Source organism: Quercus suber, unplaced genomic scaffold (genome assembly GCF_002906115.3).
Source record: "Quercus suber isolate HL8 unplaced genomic scaffold, Cork oak 2.0 scaffold_53, whole genome shotgun sequence".
Classification (NCBI taxonomy): domain Eukaryota; kingdom Viridiplantae; phylum Streptophyta; class Magnoliopsida; order Fagales; family Fagaceae; genus Quercus; species Quercus suber.
Window position 1 is genome coordinate 282361 of NW_027069518.1, and position 18254 is coordinate 300614.

The 18254-nt window shown below is 37.0% G+C and overlaps 1 protein-coding gene and 1 long non-coding RNA gene across 2 annotated transcripts; one reads left to right on the forward strand and one right to left on the reverse strand.

Moving 5' to 3' along the window:
* Positions 1-3357: 3357 nt before the first annotated feature.
* Positions 3358-5347, reverse strand: LOC136066981 (uncharacterized). Its single transcript, XR_010628503.1, has 3 exons — positions 5059-5347; positions 4547-4614; positions 3358-3760 (listed from the first exon to the last, which is right to left on the reverse strand). It is a non-coding gene; the product is annotated as an uncharacterized LOC136066981 (long non-coding RNA).
* Positions 5348-13207: 7860 nt separating this feature from the next.
* LOC136066970 (uncharacterized) lies at positions 13208-14122 on the forward strand. The gene has a single exon (XM_065772095.1). The coding sequence runs from the start codon at positions 13208-13210 to the stop codon at positions 14120-14122; it is 915 nt and encodes a 304-aa protein (XP_065628167.1).
* Positions 14123-18254: the final 4132 nt, after the last annotated feature.

Genomic DNA, 18254 nt, shown 5'->3' on the forward strand with positions numbered 1-18254 from the left:
CTCTCCCCAATTAATTCAATTTTTTCCTAAATAATATTGGAAAAGGTTTATCTCCAAACATGTTTGGAGCCTTGGGCTCCAACTACCAATAAGAAGATAACATATATACCGTCATATATAATATATATAATTCACTTGGTTGGTTGAGCTAAATGAGTCATGTGTATTGCACTTGATAAGGATTAATGACATCTTCCTATTAGGAGCCTAGGACTCCAAATATATTTAGAGCCAAACTTTGTCCAATAATATTTAACAAAATTTTCCCTAATGCAAGGGTACTTCGTCTATTGATTAGAATGAAGATCTTGTCTATTCCCCCCCCCCCCCCCCCAATTTACATACTTATTTACTTTCTTTTCTGCTTCATTTTTGTGGTGGACTCTTATTTTTTGCCATGTTATCAATAAATTAAACAATGAATTTTTTTTTTTTTTTTAACAGCTTCTTCTTTCTACTTTTTTTTTTGGGCCTTCCTACTTTCTCATTTCATTTCCGTAGCATGAATATATAGGCTAACTAAATATGGTTCTAAGTGTTTGTTTGGCAAGATTATTTTTGCCAACATATTTTACTATTCAGTCTATTTTTGCTATTATTCATAGATCCAATTGCACTTTTTGGTACTATTCATGGATTCCACTGTATTATTTCAATTAACTTTTACTTTTATCTATAGTATTTTCAGCAAAAAGTTTTCAGTTTTAGCAAAATAAGTGAATCCTAAGTGTTCTTTAATGAGTTCATGTCTACAGCATACTTCATTTTATTTTTATTTTTATGTATTGGGCTTAATCATTTTAGTTGGTTGTCTCATTTCTTTTTCTTCAGGTGATCTAATCCATGGTGCCAAAGTTTCAGCTCTGCAACTTGTACAAGTTCGTGTCTATTATACAATTTGAAGAACTTGATTTCGTAGACTCATTAAATATATTCTCTGATGCGTACATGTAGTGGTGTCAAGAATTGTTTACTCGGTGATTGTACTCTGCGTTGCACTATTTTGTATAGTGGTTTGTTTGGAATGTTGTGTGTTTGTTTTAGTGCTGCTTTCTTTTTCTTTTTCTTTTTCTTATTTTGATAAATAGTGCGGCTTTCTTGTTCCTCTATGATTGCACTCTTTGTTCATTTATTCGGTTGAATAAAAGAAACCAATGTATCTTATTGAGCTAGGAATTGTGAGAGACTGTAACCTTGGCCTGCTGGATTTTTATATCAGGCCAGACCCACGCGAATGGATGAGATCGTGCTTCAACTTAGCTTGTTTTTGATTGGTTACTGGCTTTAGCTTAAGATTGACAAGAAATTGTTGTTTGTTTACCCTGCTCATGTTGTTGCTGTGATGGTAATGAATTGTATTGAATCCGGGAATACATTTGGATTATGAAGCAAGAGAAATTCAAAAGGGGTAAAAATAGAGGTCCACATAGTATTGTAATTAGTAGGGACAAGTTAGCCATCACATATGAATGGCATCATGAGTTCAAAATATTGTAAAAAATTGACATCCAGACACACTATTTTACAATAATAGTTTAAGCTGTAACTTGGAGAGCTCTGCGGTAAGTCTACCTCAGTGGCTCGCTTCCTCATCCAAAGGTTGTAGAACTTCCTACCTTTATGTCTCTCAAGTTAATGTCAGGAGTGCTACATTTATACATATCTACTCTCATGTAAGTAGTTGCACAGAATTTGAAAGAGATGACTCTCAAACGATGTCGTATTCTGCAAGTGACCAAATGCCTTAGACTAAAGGATGTCGTACCAGTAAAGAGCCCGGGGAAACGTTGTGTCAGTGATGAGGAATCAACTTAAGTCAGTCACGTGTTTGTTACGTGCTTTTGTTAATATAAAGATTACTTTAGACACGTGGTTTATCTTGAGTGGTTCTACCTGATGATTTATGGGTTTGTTTTAACTAATTAGGTGTCTTTTTCTTTTCTTTTTTCTTTTTTTTGAGCTAAGGATTTTTTTTTTTTAACCACTAATTAGGAATCTGTTACACTGTATAATAGAGCATCTTACGCCTTTTGTTTTTGATCAATGAGAAAAAAAAAAAATTTTATTTAGAGGAATCAAGTTTTCTAAACAAATGCTATTTTAATATGTCAAAAAAAAGTTAGTTTATCCATTTTAACTTATTACTAAAAAAAAAAATACCAATTGACAGTAGCAAGTTGTTAAAAATAAAATAAAATATTTTATTAAGATTATATCTCTTCCTTCCATTAGAAAAGTCAAATTCTCTCTCATCCCTATTATTTTAATGAGTTATTTATATTATTTAAATGAATTGGTTAAAAAATAGAACATTTGATATTAGATATATTGTAAAATAAGGTAGTAAAAAATAGATAAAGTAGTTTTTTGAGGTGCTAAAAGCTAAATTTTTTAGCATCACTATTGTAAATGCTCTAACTTCAAAGAGAGAGAGAGAGAGAGAGAGAGAGAGAGAGAGAGAGAGAGAGAGAAAGGCTAGCCTAGTTGTTAGGGTCATATTTTCTATGTATTGGCATATCTTATGACAAAATACATTTTATTTGCAATTGAGTAAATCTAAGATGGGTTTAATATATCAAGAAGTATGTAAAGTTTACATTACAAGTGATATCATTAAAGATATGAAGATTGAACCAAGAAACTAATGAATAAAAACTGAAACAGTAAAGGTCAACACTAGTTTTGACACTAGCATCTATCGAGACAATGAAGAATTCTCGACATAAGCTCAACAACTCTTGATCTATTAAGTTGATGGATTTCAAAATATAGCTAGCAACATTTTATTCTAAGAGGCTATTTGTTTATGAGTTTGTATAATTCTAATAGGACTAGGAAAGCCCAAGGTTTGTGTAAACCTAATTGGAATAGGAAAGTCTAATTAAAAGACCCATTAAGCTTCTATTTAAACTAGTCGCAGACCCACGCGATGCATGGGAATATATATTTTGTAATATGATACAATTCATAATTTATTCTCTAAAATTTATTGAAGATAGTTTTCTCCTAAAAACTTGAACTATTTCTAAAATTATTTTCCAACTCTCTATCTCTACAAATATATCATTATATTATTTTGGTTTTTTATATTATTTTATTTTATTTTATAGATATGATATTTGAAAACCAATAATGGAGGGACATGCCAACACAACATTAGATTTCTATTTTTCTTCCCATGATGAGATTGTATTATATTTTAATTCTTCTAAATTTTGAAGTGCAACCTTCGTACCAATTGCTAAATCCTTCATTCCCAAAAGTGATGTCTAGTTAGTTGCCAACAAAAAAGAATGACCACAAAAAAAAAAAAAAAAGAAAAGAAAAAGAAAAGTAAAGTGAAGTTTTATAGGTTAGAATCATCACGTACAAAAACTTATTTACAATAAGGCATATAAATAAAATACATATTAAACAAACCTTACTTCAGCAAAATGATCAAATTTAATAGATCCTCACTTATATCAATTTCCATCAAAGACCACCAAATTGTCAAATAGTAATATGCCATTGATTCCACCCATGTCTACTACAGACATTTATCAATGTGTCCCTATACAAATCACTCAATTATTATTGTTTTGAATTCCCACAGAAAATCAAAATAGAGCGTATACGAATTGTAAACTTGCTAACTCGGCCAATTGTTCTTACCTCGGAGAAGATGTCTATTAACATTCCAAGTTATGAATTTCAAATGGCTACAGGAAGTTATCAGATTGTATTAGTTGCTATGCCCAAAAATAGCAATTGCTTCTACCTTCATTGGAACACATCAACTATATCATATTGTGTTTAATAAGGAAAAAAATAGTAAAATCCAAAAGAAATAGTATTGTTAAGATTTGTCTAAAACTCATGTACATAGTATTCTAGATATTCAAAAAAAGAAAATCAAGTTGTTGAAAAAATAGCATAATTCAAAATCTAAAACTAAAAATCCAATTAATGTTCATGTACACAGTATTAAAGATAGGTATTCAAAAATCAAGAACCAATTAATTTTTCTATCCTCACAACAGTTAGCATTAAGCTAGGTACTAATGGAATTTAAAAATAACTCAATTCTTTGAATTTCCTCACTCCTAAAATACCAAAAAAATTCTCATAAGCTAAATAATCCCCAAAGTTATTCGTCAACCAAACAGGCCAACTTAGGTCTCAAACACAAAAATTCTAGCCACAATACAACAATCTACTTAAGCTGATGTACTTTGAAGAATTAGAGTTTCCTTTAAAATTAAGATAAAAAAAAAAAAAAAAAAATTTAACTATTACATCCCAAGTTCCATACACACACACAAAAACAAACAAAAAAAAAAAAAAAAGATTCAAACTTTACTCTCTTTTCTTTTTCATTTTCCCACAATTTCTGGGACACCAAATAGCCAAATTAAACAATAAAAAACAAATTATTAGTATAAGGAAATGAAATCTAATATAGCTGTGTATTGAACCATAAAAAGCAAATTATCAAGCACCACCCAAGAAAAGCAACAATTTTGCTCCTCTTTCCTTCAAAATATTCTAAGAAAAGAATGGTTACCAATTGATTAGTATGACCTTTAATAGATTAAAAAGCCTCCAATGATTGCGAGTCTAGATCATTGACATCTGTCGAAGAATTAACAAACAAAACAGAGATAAAAATGAAATTTAGTTTAGCATATAAGACGATGGGAAAAAGAGAACAATAACAATTTCTCTTTGATGAAAATGAATAACACTCTTACTATAAAACAAAGGCCAAACTAAAAACATCACATTGAACAAACATATTGAGAGTAACATTCCTACAGTCTAGAGAATGGCAACCATAAAACAATTTATAACAAACATGATCAAATGCCCAACTCAAATAATTTTTTTAAAAATATAAATAAATATATATATATATATATTTTAATAGTTTTAAGACCATGAAAACTCAATCTCATTCATAATGAAAACTCAAAATTGAACTACGTTTTTTTTTTTCCTAATAATGAGATGGGAATAAAAAAAGAAAAATAAAGAAAAAGAATAATACAAATAGCAGAACTCATTTTCAGTTTATACCCTTTGGACTTGGGCTACCAATGTTCACCTCTCATCTGCTTTAATTTCGTTTGCAAGCTCTAGAGTCATTATCTATCTCTTGCGCTCAATTGATTGGGTTTTGGTAGACGAACTTGAGCCATGACCAAAAGAACAGAAAAAACACTCAAGAAACTATCGCATTGAAGGCCATACCGATCAATTTGTAAACAGAGAACAATTGAAAATTTATAGAAAAAAAATGAGAGGTGAGGAGGTTGCAATCTATCAGTGACTATAAAAATTTCATATAATAGCGGCATCTCAAGAGTCTGGGTTATGGAAAGACACATGATAGATGTGGAGATAAAGTATTAGTGACTATAAGAATTCCATATAATAGCGGCATTTCAAGAGTCTGGGTTAATGGAGAGACACATGGTAGATATGGAGATAAAGTATTGGCGACTATAAGAATTCCAATAATAGCAACATCTCAAGAGTATGGGTTATGGGTTAATGGAGAGACACGCGATAGATATGGAGATAAAGTAACACCTGAATTTAAAAAGAAACTCAATAAATGGCAATCGATAAAACAAAAAATAAAATAATAAAATAAAATAAAATAAATGATGACATGGTGCTGACGTGGCTTAATTGGAGCGTAGCAACATTAAACGCTACGCTTCAGCTTTTAGTAATATATAGATATAGATAAGGAGGTGGAGAAAGAAAACCCTAACCCTAGAAAGCTTCATAAGTTTTTTTTTTTTTGAAACCCTAGCCTCCTCCTACAGAAAAAACAGATATTGATGAGTTTCTTGTACACCTTTGGGTTCTGTAACCAAGCAAAGTCTCAAGCACCAACCATTGAAGATCTTATTGGTGTTTCTATGTGAAGTTGTTATAAATCAACTACAACAATTAAATGGTTGCTGTGGAGTTAGTCATGTACTAGGATTCATGTAAATGAGTTAGTCATGTACTGGGATCCATGTAAAGGAAGAAGTCTTCTATAAGATCAAGTCCAATTGGGGATTAGAGCAAAGGTACAACTGCAGGTTGGTATTTTGGGATAGGCCTGGTAGTGGTAAGATTCCTTATTCTTGAACCGCTTGTTCTTGATTAGTGGATTCTTAGGAGTGGTGACCTGAAAATTACCTAGTGAGGTTTTTGCCTTGCGAGAGGTTTTCCTCATTCATCAACAAATCACAGTGTCTTTTAATTTTCGTTGCATATTAGTTTATTTGGTAATTTGATGGTGCCTCCACATTTACATGTAATTTAACATAATTAATCAACTTGGGTAATTGAATTAATTAATTAGAGTCAATCTATAACCCAACACTAGTTTTTTTTTTTTTTTTGGTAGATGATTGCATCTTAATGTTTTAAGAAATAATAATTTTGTGTGTTTATAATTTGTTAATACGGTAAGGATGAATATTTGGAGTGTTTTTTTCTTTTTTTTCTTTTTTTACTTATACTCCGGCTCCTTCTAACTTAAAATCCCGGTTCGGTTCTTATTTCACAATACACTTTATATCACATCATGTTTAAAATTTACCATTTAACACCTAGTACTATGGTAAAATGCAATTAACTTTCAGTGTATAAATTTGAGTCCTGTACTTACATAGAGTAGAGTCTTCAATCAATCGTTCTATCATAATGTAAAACTTGAAGCAAAATATTAATAAAAGATCAAAATGGTCTATGGATTGATGTTCGATGAAACAACTATTGTCTTTCAATTATTACTCTAAATTTAGCAGAAAATAATCTCAGCACATTGTCTAAACATATGAAGTTTTCCTAACACAAAAACGAAAAAGCCTTAACTCTTAATACTAATTTGATTCCAGTACTACTACAATTAAAAAAAAAAAAAACATTTCCTAGACAAAACATTGATGCATAAAAGACAAGGCCAAAGAATGAGGAGTAAACATTCCTAATCTTATTTAACAATCAACAATAAAATGGGAAGCAAGAATAATAATAATAATAATTTTTTTGAATTGTCCGTTGAAATTGTGAATTCTAAAGATAAAAACTAAAAACTATAGTGGGCCTAGAGCCCTCTCGGCCAGTACACTAATATATTTTAATTTTAATTTTTAATATCCAAACAGGCTTTTGAGATTAAGATTCTGTTTCTTCTTTAGTTCTTTCCCTCTGTTTTTTATTTTTATTTTTTTTTTCTATTACAAGCAGAAGCAAAGAATATATGACAATGAATTAAAGGAAAGAGAAGAGTTTCCTTTGGTGTGCATTGCTTTCGAGGGGGAAACAAATGGATCGGATTAAAGATAGCTCGCTTAAAGAAAAGAATAAAGAATAAATAAATGTGATAAATAAATGAGAAAGATTGCAGAATTAGATATACATTCTTCAATTTATTCATCATCCAAGGACACTCAATAGAAAAGGGATGCGCGACAATGGAGCATACAAGGAGAGAAGGAGAGATGCGCAAGCTACAAGTGTTAAAGATAGCTCGTTTAAAGAAAAGACTCAAGGAAAAATATTGATTTTGTTTTCTGGTGTAATAGAAATTCCAAAAGAGATAAAATCCCTCGAACTTAAAATATCTCCATGTTTTTTAGCCAGTGTTTGAGTCATAAAATAATTAATTGCTCTTTATTATATAAGGAGTGGGAGTCTTCCAGTATATGTACTGTACATACATCTATGAAATGTGCCTTAGCCCAATTAAGAACTCTAAAAATTTTTAAACTATAATAAAATAACCTTTTTCGTTAGTGGCAGTGGTTTGATGAGTGTTACTAGTACTGAGACTAAATAATGTCATAACATTAAAGAGCCCATTGGTAGGTTCTAATTAGTTTAACTGGTAAAGTCTCTAATGGTTGAATAAGAGAACTGGAGTTCAATTTCGCCTACATCAAAAACTGATTGGTGTCTTTGGTATAATGATAAAGAACTATCATTAGAAGCAGATGTCATAGGTTAAAACTTTCTTTAAAAAAATAAAAAAATAAAAAATAAAAAAAGCCCATTGAAACATTGTCGTCGTGATCAGGAATAATCATCTTAAGTCAGTTACATGTTCGTCACGTGCTTTAGGTAATGTAAGGATTTGTTTGGAGACTTGGCTTATCTTTTTTCTTTTTCTTTTTTTTTGAGAAAGAAAAAAAGGGGTCTTTATGGTCATATTACACCCCCGGGCAGGGAGCCAGTGGCCTCGGTCGAAGTAGCCCGATCTCAGGGGCCCTTCTGTACCACTGTGCGGGAATCACTTCACATTTGTGAGTACACCTCACCACTAAGTTTACCCACCAACGAAAACTTGCGGGCAACGGGACTCGAACCTGGGTATGTTACACGAAGCGTTCGAGCCTTACCCACTCAGCCAAGCCCCCGTTGGCGAGACTTGGCTTATCTTGATTGGTTGTAATTGATAATTAGTGAGATTGTTGTAATTAATTAGGAGTCCATTATACTGTATAACAGAGCATCACAGATTCAGATTGTAATTTTGCTTACTACTTTTGATCAATGGGAAAAATCATTTTATTTAAAGAGTCTTGTACAGACATAGAGTAGAGAGTCTTCAATCGATCTTATCATATTCTATCATAAGGTAAATCTTGAAGAAAAATATTAATAAAAGATCAAAATGGGTTATGGACTGATGTTCAACAAAACAACTATTTTCTTTCGGTTACTACTCTAAATTCAGCTAAAAATAATCTCAGCACATTGTCTAAACATATAAAGTTTTCCCAACACAAAAAAGCCTCAACTCATACTACTACTTTGAATCCGGTACTGATGCACACAAAACAAAAATAAGAAAAAAAACGTTTACTGATGAATAAATGTTAATGTTTGCAGTGAGAAAATATGCTTCAATATGGGTAGCCTGTATTGACCTTTACACTATTAAATCTAAAGACCATGGACTTGTTCAAATTAAAGAAATGAAACAAATATTTGATGGTAGTATCAAATGGTAAAGATGAACTGGATGAGTTTGAAAATACATTTGGGTTGTGAAGTAAGAGAATTTCAAGTGCAACAAAAATTGAGGCCCCGGTCCCTGATACCACTGTAGTTAGTATCGGTTTATTAGCCATTACATATGAATTGATTTTTTTTTTTTTTTTTGAGTCTCCTGGAAGTAATTTTACATAAGTTAAAAACGACGACACTAAAGCGGTGTCGTATTCAGCAATTGACCAAATGCCTAAGACTAAACGATGTCGTTACATTAAAGAGCCTGGTGAAACTTTGTCATCATGATCAGTAATAATTATCTTAAGTCAGTTACATGTTCGTCACCACTCACATGCTTCAGTTAATGTAAGGATTAGTTTAGATACATGGTTTATCTTGATTGGATGTAACTGATAATTGATGAGTTTGTTATAACAAAGCATCATAGATGGTAAATTTGTTATTATGCTCTCTATTTTTTATCAATGAGAAAAAACCTTTTTTTTTTTTTTTTTGAAGGGGAACAAAGATTCATTGCTTCAAGAAATAGAAATACAACAAGAAAGACAAAAGAAGAAAAGAGACCTCTAGCTACTAACCTGCCAGTGCAGGAACAGCAAAACAAGAGGGGCCCTCCCAAACCTAAAAAGCTTATACACACCAGCTAGCTAAAAACTTATAAACTATCCTGTTGAACTCCCATTTCAAGAAGACAAAACTAACAAAAGCAAGAAAAGCCCAAGATCCCAACAAGCACCAAAAAGTGCAGACAAGTTAAACTGTCCCAAAGACAACACCAACTAGACCTAAGTTGACTGGTTCACAGAGGCGCTTAGGAGCCCGGTTGTTCTCTTCCTCTGAAGCTTCATTCGCTCTCAAGCGCTTTGCTCCAAACTTCAACATCTGGGTGAGAGTTTGATCATCACTAACTTTTCCTTTTGCATGGGCAATTTTTTTCAGATTGCCTTTACTCAAAATCTGTTTTCCTTTTCATTGAGCTTTGGCTTGAAAAATTACACCAACTTGGACAGCATTGGCAGGATTCTTCTTCTCTGGGTTGTCTTTCTCATTTTATTCTAAAGGGGCTTTAGTACTTGGGCTCCCTTGAAAAATAGAGCCTTTTGGGCTTTGTGAAGCAGGGCTTTTTGGCCCATGGGAGAAAGAGTCTCTATGCTCAATTAAAGAATCCTACCTTAGATGATCACGTGACTTCTCACAGGAACCCAAAACACTCAAGTCTTGTCCTGTCACTGCACTCATCATCTGCTCTGTAGGTCTACTGAAGGCTTGTACATCACCAGCAAGTTGTCCATCCGCACATGTGGTGTTATTGCTTCCCCAGGCATCACCTTTCTCCAAGCTTTTTTTCCTGCCCACAAGACCTGAAGCCTCAAGCCATGTCAAAGCATAACCATTCACCGGCCGGGTCATTTGCTGCACTTCTATCTCATCGGAGCTCACTCGGATCGTGTCCTTGCTCGAGTTCCTTTCTTTGGCTGCCACTTTTGTGGTCCATCCCGCCCTTAACCAGTCTCCATATTGATGGCAAGCAGTTTGCCAAACCCCAGATATTGGGCAATGTTTTTTTATCATGCCCAAGCTTCCCACAGATGAAGCAAACAGGAGGTAGCCTTTCATATTTGAATGTAAGCCATAGTCGTTCACCTTCAGAGATTGCAATATAAGCTCCTCTTCTTAGTGGCTTATCAATCTCCAACTCCACACGGACTCTCATGAATTTTGCCTGATCAGATTGCCACGAACGCCTATCAACTTCAATGAATTTACCTAACTTGCTACCAATTTCTTCCCCAACATCCTGAGACATATGCTAAAAAGGAAGACCCCAAATTTGGACCCAAAAGAGAGAATGGGTGAAAGAAATATTTTTGGAAGTCAGCCCTTTTTTCCATCTACAGAGCAAGAGGAGGTTGTTATCAAAGCTCCAAGGCCCATACCTCTCAACCCACTTCATTTGATATTTTGAGCTAAACTTGAATTGAAGTATATTATTTCCAACTTCCACAATTCTCATGTCTGAACCCATTTTCCATGCTAATCTAGGGGTGTTCTTCAGAGCACGTTGGTTCTGTTGCCGATCAGAGACAAGCCGCCCAAAAAGACTTAGGGAACATTCTTCCAAGAGGCCGGAGCAGTTTGTGACTGTGATAGGAATAGCTTCTTCTTCTTCTTTTGTGAGTTGCAGGTTCTGTAAACTAGAGGGAAAACTTGGATCCATGACTAGAGATTATTGGCTCTTGCCTAAAGAGAACAAAAAAAAACTGTACAACCCCTAAAATGGAAGATTAGGGATGGAACAACTCGTATTCAAACGAGAGGAAAAAAACTCCTACTAGGGAGAGAGAGCGCCAGTATGAGAAAAAACCATTTTATTTAGAGCTTTTTTGATAAATCAATCTTATCATATTCTATCATAAGGTAAAACTTGAGCATAATATTGATAAAAGATCAAAATGGACTATGGACAGAACTAATGTTCAATGAAACAAATATTCTCTTAGTTATTACTCTAAAATTTTGTTGAAAATAATCTCAGCACATTGTCTAAAAATATAAAGTTTTCCTAACACAAAAAAAGCCTTAACTATTACTGCTATTTTGATTCAAGTACTATTGCATTTAAAAAATATTTCCTAAACAAAACATTGATGTATAAAGGAACAAGTACTCACAGTTTCCGCATAAATGAGCATGTGACCAAAGAATGAGGAATAAATATTCTTAACCCAATTTAACAATTAACAATAAAAATGAGAAAGAAGAATAATTAATTAATAATTTTTATTTATATGATGAAATTGTGAATTCTAATGATAAACAACTCATAAGTTAAAATTAAAAATTTGAATGTAAAAAAAAAAAAAAGATTAAAACCACAAATATAAGTTAAGTTATAAAACAATTAGTGTGACAAATGAGAAATATTGTATGATGAGGATTTGCTGGTATGGCCTTTGACTGGGGATGGAAGCCATAGTGTTAGGAGTGCATATCGCTTGTTAGCTTCAGCAGAGGCAAGCACTGCACCGAGTTCTTCCACACCAACAGAGCAGTGGAACTTATGGAAGAGTATTTGGAAGATTCGGGTTCCCAATAAAATTAGACATTTCCTTTGGCGTGCAGTGAAAGATTCACTTCCAACGTGATAAGTAAAATTATAACATGCAAGGCGCTCCAGATTTAACCCGTCGGCTTTGCTCGTGGAATGGATCCTGCAGCTTAGGCTGATGGGATAAGTTGTGGAAAAAACTGAAGACCCTAAACCTGACGGACAGTGATGTGATAGGGTCGTGGAAGGATGTTCGCGAAGCACATCAAAGGGCTGACACCATCGAAAGGCTGACGCCGATATGGCTGAAGGGAATAAGATAAGTTGACGATCCTGAAGCTGACGATTCTAATAAAACTTTTGCTTGGCCACCATGCAAGAGTATATAAGGAAATGACTTGTATCCCACACTCAATGTTAGTCTCCTACAAGGAAAGGATTCCGTAATATACGCTCATGAGGTTTCCTATAAGGAAAGGACTTCTAGCCCAAGGAAGAGATGGTCAACCCTCTACTACTATAAAAGCCCCAATACTCTCACAAATCAAGGTACGCATAATTAACCCCTCTCGAGCACTCTAGAGTTGTAAGAAGTTCTAACTTGACCTTCGGAGGGTATTTGGCCGGTACCACACCGGTGCTCTCTATTAGGTTTTCTCTTTTTGTCGTCCAGGAGGTATTTCGAGCGTTCGAGTATTGTATGGCTCACTGGTGACATTTTTTGCTTCATCAGTTGGTGCCGTCTGTGGGAACTCATTGTACGAAACACTTTGTTGCAATTCTAAAGCCATACTGTAGTTTCCCGGACAAAAGAGTTGCATGGTGCTTACTCGCTCGATGGCAACCACAAACGACATTCGAGAAGAGGAACCCCCTACGACCGCCCTCGAGAGACAAGTTCAAACTCTCGCCGTTGCCGTGGAACGCCTTACCAAACAAAACCATGACCTGGAAGAACAGTTACGCTAGAAGAATGCAACACCGAATAACCAAAGAGATGATCAAGAAGGGACCAGCATTAAAAGAAGGAACTAGGAGGGACCCGAAGGCAGCAACGCTCTAAACCAACAAGAGCGATAGGAGACCAGCCGTCCCTTCGACTTTGATACAGCCCCCCTTTACATGGTTGCGGAGATGCAATTAATGAAGGAAAGAATGGACCTTATGGTGAACGCCCTCAAAAGACGGGTGTCTATCGACCTCGATGATTTGGTCCACCGAACCGATTCGCCATTCACCACCTTTGTCAACTCCTTCCCCCTACCACAAAAAGTTTACATGCTGCAAATTAAGAGCTATGATGGAGCCAAGGACTCGCTTGATCACCTAGAGACCTTCAAGACCTTGATACATCTTCAAGGAGTAGTAGACGAGATCATGTGTAAGGCTTTCCCTACAACGCTGAAGGGCCCTGCAAGAATTTGGTTCAGCCACCTGACACCCAACTCCATCAGCACCTTCAAAGAGTTGAGCGCCCAGTTCACTTCTCACTTTATTGGAGGACACCGGTATAAGAAGTCTACAATATGCTTGATGAGTATCAAGCAACGCGAAGATGAAATGCTAAGATCTTACATAGCTAGCTTTAACAAGGAAGCACTCTCGATTGATGAGGCCGACGACAAAATACTCGTAGCAACATTCACAAATGGATTAAGGAAGGATAAGTTCTTATTTTCACTTTATAAGAATGACTCGAAAACTATGTCGGACGTACTTTACAAGGCCACCAAGTATATGAATGCCAAAGACGCTCTATTAACTCGCGAAGAAAAACCCAAGAAGAGAGAAAGGCAGGAAGATACTCGACAAGTAAGAGGGCGGAAGATGGTGAGAACCGGAGAGCGAAAGGACGATAGGCGCTCCAAGCCCCCCACGTGGAGGTTCACAAGCTTCACTCCACTAACCACCCCAATCGACCAAGTCCTAATGCAAATCAAGGATGAGGGGGCATTGACTTTCCATGGAAAGTTGAAGGGAGATCCTAACAAGCAGTCCATAGACAAATACTGTCACTTTCACCGTGACCACGGACATGATACGGCTGATTGCTATGACCTGAAACAGTAGATTGAAGCCCTCATTAGGCAAGGAAAGTTGCAAAAGTTCATTAACAAGGAAAGAACTGATCAGCTCCCTCAAGAGTAGGCTCCCCGACGAGACAATGAGTGTCCGAGATAGCCCTTGGGAGACATAAGGATGATCATAGGGGGTGCAGCCGCCAACAGCTTATCAAAAAGGGCTCAAAAGACTTCTCTTAGGATGGTCTAGAACGTCCAGTTCACAGGCATCACCTCGAAGATGCCGCGATTCGACAACCCCCTTATTGGTTTCTCGGAAGAAGATGCCCGACGACTCCACCATCCTCATGACGATGCGCTTGTCGTTAGCATCCAGGTAGGAGACTATAACATGTATTGGGTCTTAGTCGACAACAGGAGCTCCGTAGATATTCTCTACTACCCAGCATTCCAACAGATGCGGATTAGCAAAGAGCGACTAGCCCTAGCCAATGCCCCACTCGTCGGGTTTAGAGGAACCAAGGTGTACCCCCTAGGTGCAGTCACATTGCCGGTCACCATTGGAGATTACTCTCAACAAATCACTAAGGATGTTACGTTCCTTGTGGTCAATTGCTCCTCTGCCTACAATGCCATTATAGGGCGACCTACCCTTAACTCTTGGAAGGTCGTAGCTTCGACCTATCATCTGATGATTAAATTCCCCACTGAATACAGAGTGGGGGAATTGCGAGGGGACCAAATAGCCGTGTGCGAATGTTATATTGCGATGCTGGAAATAGACGACCATTTGCAAACCATGAGCATAGAAGAACAGCGGGCGGGGGCAGAACTCGTAGAGAGGCTCAAGGAGATACCCATAGATAGCTCCAGGACGGACAAGACCACCAGGCTTGGTACTCTCGCCAGCCCAGCGATTCGCTCAGTACTTGTAACTTTCCTTAAGGAAAATCAGGATGTGTTCGCTTGGGCCATGAGGATATGCCAGGAATTGACCCTTCAGTCATGGTACATAGGCTAAATGTATTGCCATCCTGTCCACCCGTTCGACTGAAGAAGCGAGTCTTTGCCCAAGAACAAGACTGCGCAATAGCAGAGGAGATCAATAAGCTACAAGAAGTAGGCTGCATTAGGGAGGTGTACTACCCCAACTGGTTAGCAAACGTAGTAATGGTCAAGAAAGCCAGCAGAAAGTGGAGAATGTGCGTGGACTTTACCGACCTGAACAAAGCATGCACCAAAGATAGTTATCCCCTTCCACGGGTCGACATTCTAGTAGACTCTATGGCTCAGCACAAGCTATTAAGCTTTATAGACACTTTCTCCGGTTACAATCAAATCCGAATGCATGAAACTGATCAAGAAAAAACTTCATTCGTAACCAGCCAAAGCCTCTTCTGTTATAAAGTGATGTCCTTCGGCCTGAAAAATGCAGGTGCGACATATCAGAGGCTCATGAACAAAATGTTCATGCAGCAGATTAGGAAAAATGTCCAAGTTTACGTCGACGATATGCTGGTGAAAAGCCAAAGGGAGGAGGACCACTTGAAAGACCTCAAGGAAACATTCGACACTATTCGCTCTAACAACATGAAGATTAATCCAGGAAAGTGCATCTTCAGAGTAACAGCAGGAAAATTCCTAGGATTCATGGTGTCACAAAGGGGTGTCGAGGCCAACCCTAACAAGATCTAGGCCATAATGGAGATGGCACCCCGAAAAAATGTGAAGAAGGTACAAAGCCTCAACGGCAAAATAGTAGCGCTAAACAGATTTGTGTCAAGGGCAACGGACAAATGCTTACCCTTCTTTCGCACACTGAAGAAATATTTTGAATGGACCGACGAGTGTCAGCGAGCATTCGAAGAGTTAAAAACTTATCTCTCTTCCCCGCCGTTACTAAGTCCCTCGCAGCCCGATGAGGAACTTTTCCTCTATCTGGCTATTTCCCCTGCTGCCGTCAACATCGCCTTGGTTAGAGAAGAAGAAAGAGTGTTGAAGCCTGTGTATTATGCCAGCCGGGCACTTCGTAGTGCCGAAGAAGGATACCCGCCCATGGAGAAACTCGCCTTCGCACTAATTACGGCAGCACACAAACTCAAGCCATATTTTCAAGCCCACACAATGATCGTCCTAACTGACAAGCCCTTGCGGCGGGCAATGAGCAACCCTAAAGCTGCTGGTCGAATGGCATTATGGGCCATAGAGTGAAGCGAGTTTAACATCCAGTATCACCCACGAACCGCCATTAAAGGACAAGTCGTCACAAATTTCATAGCTAAATTCACAAATGGTAAGGACAGGGGGGCAGAGGAGTCTCCCCAGTGGAGCATACATGTAGACGGATCATCCAACAGGTAGGCTGGGGGAGCTGGCATAGTACTACTATCACTCGAGAAGGATGCGGTCAAATGTATGGTCCACCTCCATTTCCCTACCATCAACAATGAAGCAGAGTACGAGGCTTTAATAGCAGGGCTTGATCGCGCCAAAGCTGCAGGAGTCGCAAACGTAGTCGTTCACTGCGACTCCTAGGTCGTCACCATCCAAATAAACAGGGACTATGAGTGTCGGGGCGAAAGAACGAAGAAGTGTCTAAACTAAGCAAAGAAAAGGGTAGACGAGCTAAAGGCCAAAATCATACAAATCCCCCGGGGAGAAAACGAGCAAGCTGACCGCTTGGCCAGAGCCGCCTCAGCCGAACATATGACCACCCTAGATAATGTACTCTCTTTTGTTCAGCTCTCTCCACTGATAGATTCCATCGATATGTAGAAAATAGGCTCTGAAAGTAATTAGACCACATTGTTAGTCTCTTACTTGAAGGACGGCGTATTGCCAGACGGAAAAGAGGCCGTAAGAAAGCTGAAGGTCCAAGCAGTGAGATTCGTTTTAATAAAAGATGTCCTATACAAAAGAGGTTTCTTCCGCCCATACCTAAGATGCGTAAGTCCTGAAGAAGCAGACTACGTCATGAGAGAAGTACATGAGGGAATCTACGGGAACCACTCAGGGTCAAGATTGATGATGCCAAAATCGTCAGTTTGGGTCACTCGCCCAATCCAAAGTATTAGATAATCTCGTAGGACCTGCAAGATAAAGGAGAGATAAATCGAATAGACCACCGGGCTGTGCCCGGCGGGGGAACCTCCGATACTTAAGTTAGTATCAACCCATATTTTTCATATTTAGATAGTGTTTTGTAGTAGTTTTTGATGTACCTTTGCTAGTGAGACAGATTGTCCCTTTTATAGGTGACTTAGGTAGTTGTTGTACATAAATTAGGATGATTATTACCTTGATTGTAACGTTCTTTGTCTTTATGAGAGTTTAAGACCTTTGATGGTCGTTATTGAATGTGTTGAGCATTTTGATGGCCTACTAATGATGCAAGGTTGTCCATATTAATGGACGACCAAATGATTTTTCTGGACTCATCAATTGCCCCCCATTCCTAAGTCTGATTTTGCTTTATGCTGATCAGGCTTAGGGAATGTTCTGGACTTGTTCAGATTCAGGCTTCTTTATCATCAACTACTTTCTTCTTCAAGAATGTTAGTATTTCTATGACGACCTCTTAGTATCTGCCTTTTGAAGGTCTTTTTGGACATTCGAGGGATTATAGCTTGAAAGTGAGCTGATTTCTTTGGACGAACATTTTTATCACTACTGAAGAGTAAGGTAATTTCTTTGGACGACCATTTTTTATCATTGCTAAGAAGCGAGGTGATTTCTTTGGACAACCATTTTTTATCACTACTGAAGAGCGAGGTGATTTTTTTGGACAACCATTTTTGATCACTTCGATGCTTCTTCTTTCATTCATTTTTTGGTTGTCACGTTTGATATTCTTGATTTGCGTGTGACTTGCACTTGTGTGAGAATCCTTGTCTACTTACATTCGTCTAAGGGTATTTAGTCACTTAGCCACTTTTAGGTGACTTAGATCCAGTTATGGAGCTTCGTCATTTAGACTTCGTCAGTGATTTACATCGGTCTAGCGGAATCTTGTCCTTTTTTTTTTTTGGTGACTTACATCCTTTTAAGGAATCTTGTCACTTAGGCTTTATCAGTGATTTACATCCGTCTTGGTGGAATCTTATCACTTAGCCATTTTCTGGTGACTTACATCCATTTAAGGAATCTTGTCACTTAGGCTTCGTCAGTGATTTACATCTGTC

Excerpts from the sequence above, each read along its gene's own strand:
- LOC136066970 (XM_065772095.1), top strand. The coding sequence starts at position 13,208 with ATGGACCTTATGGTGAACGCCCTCAAAAGACGGGTGTCTATCGACCTC.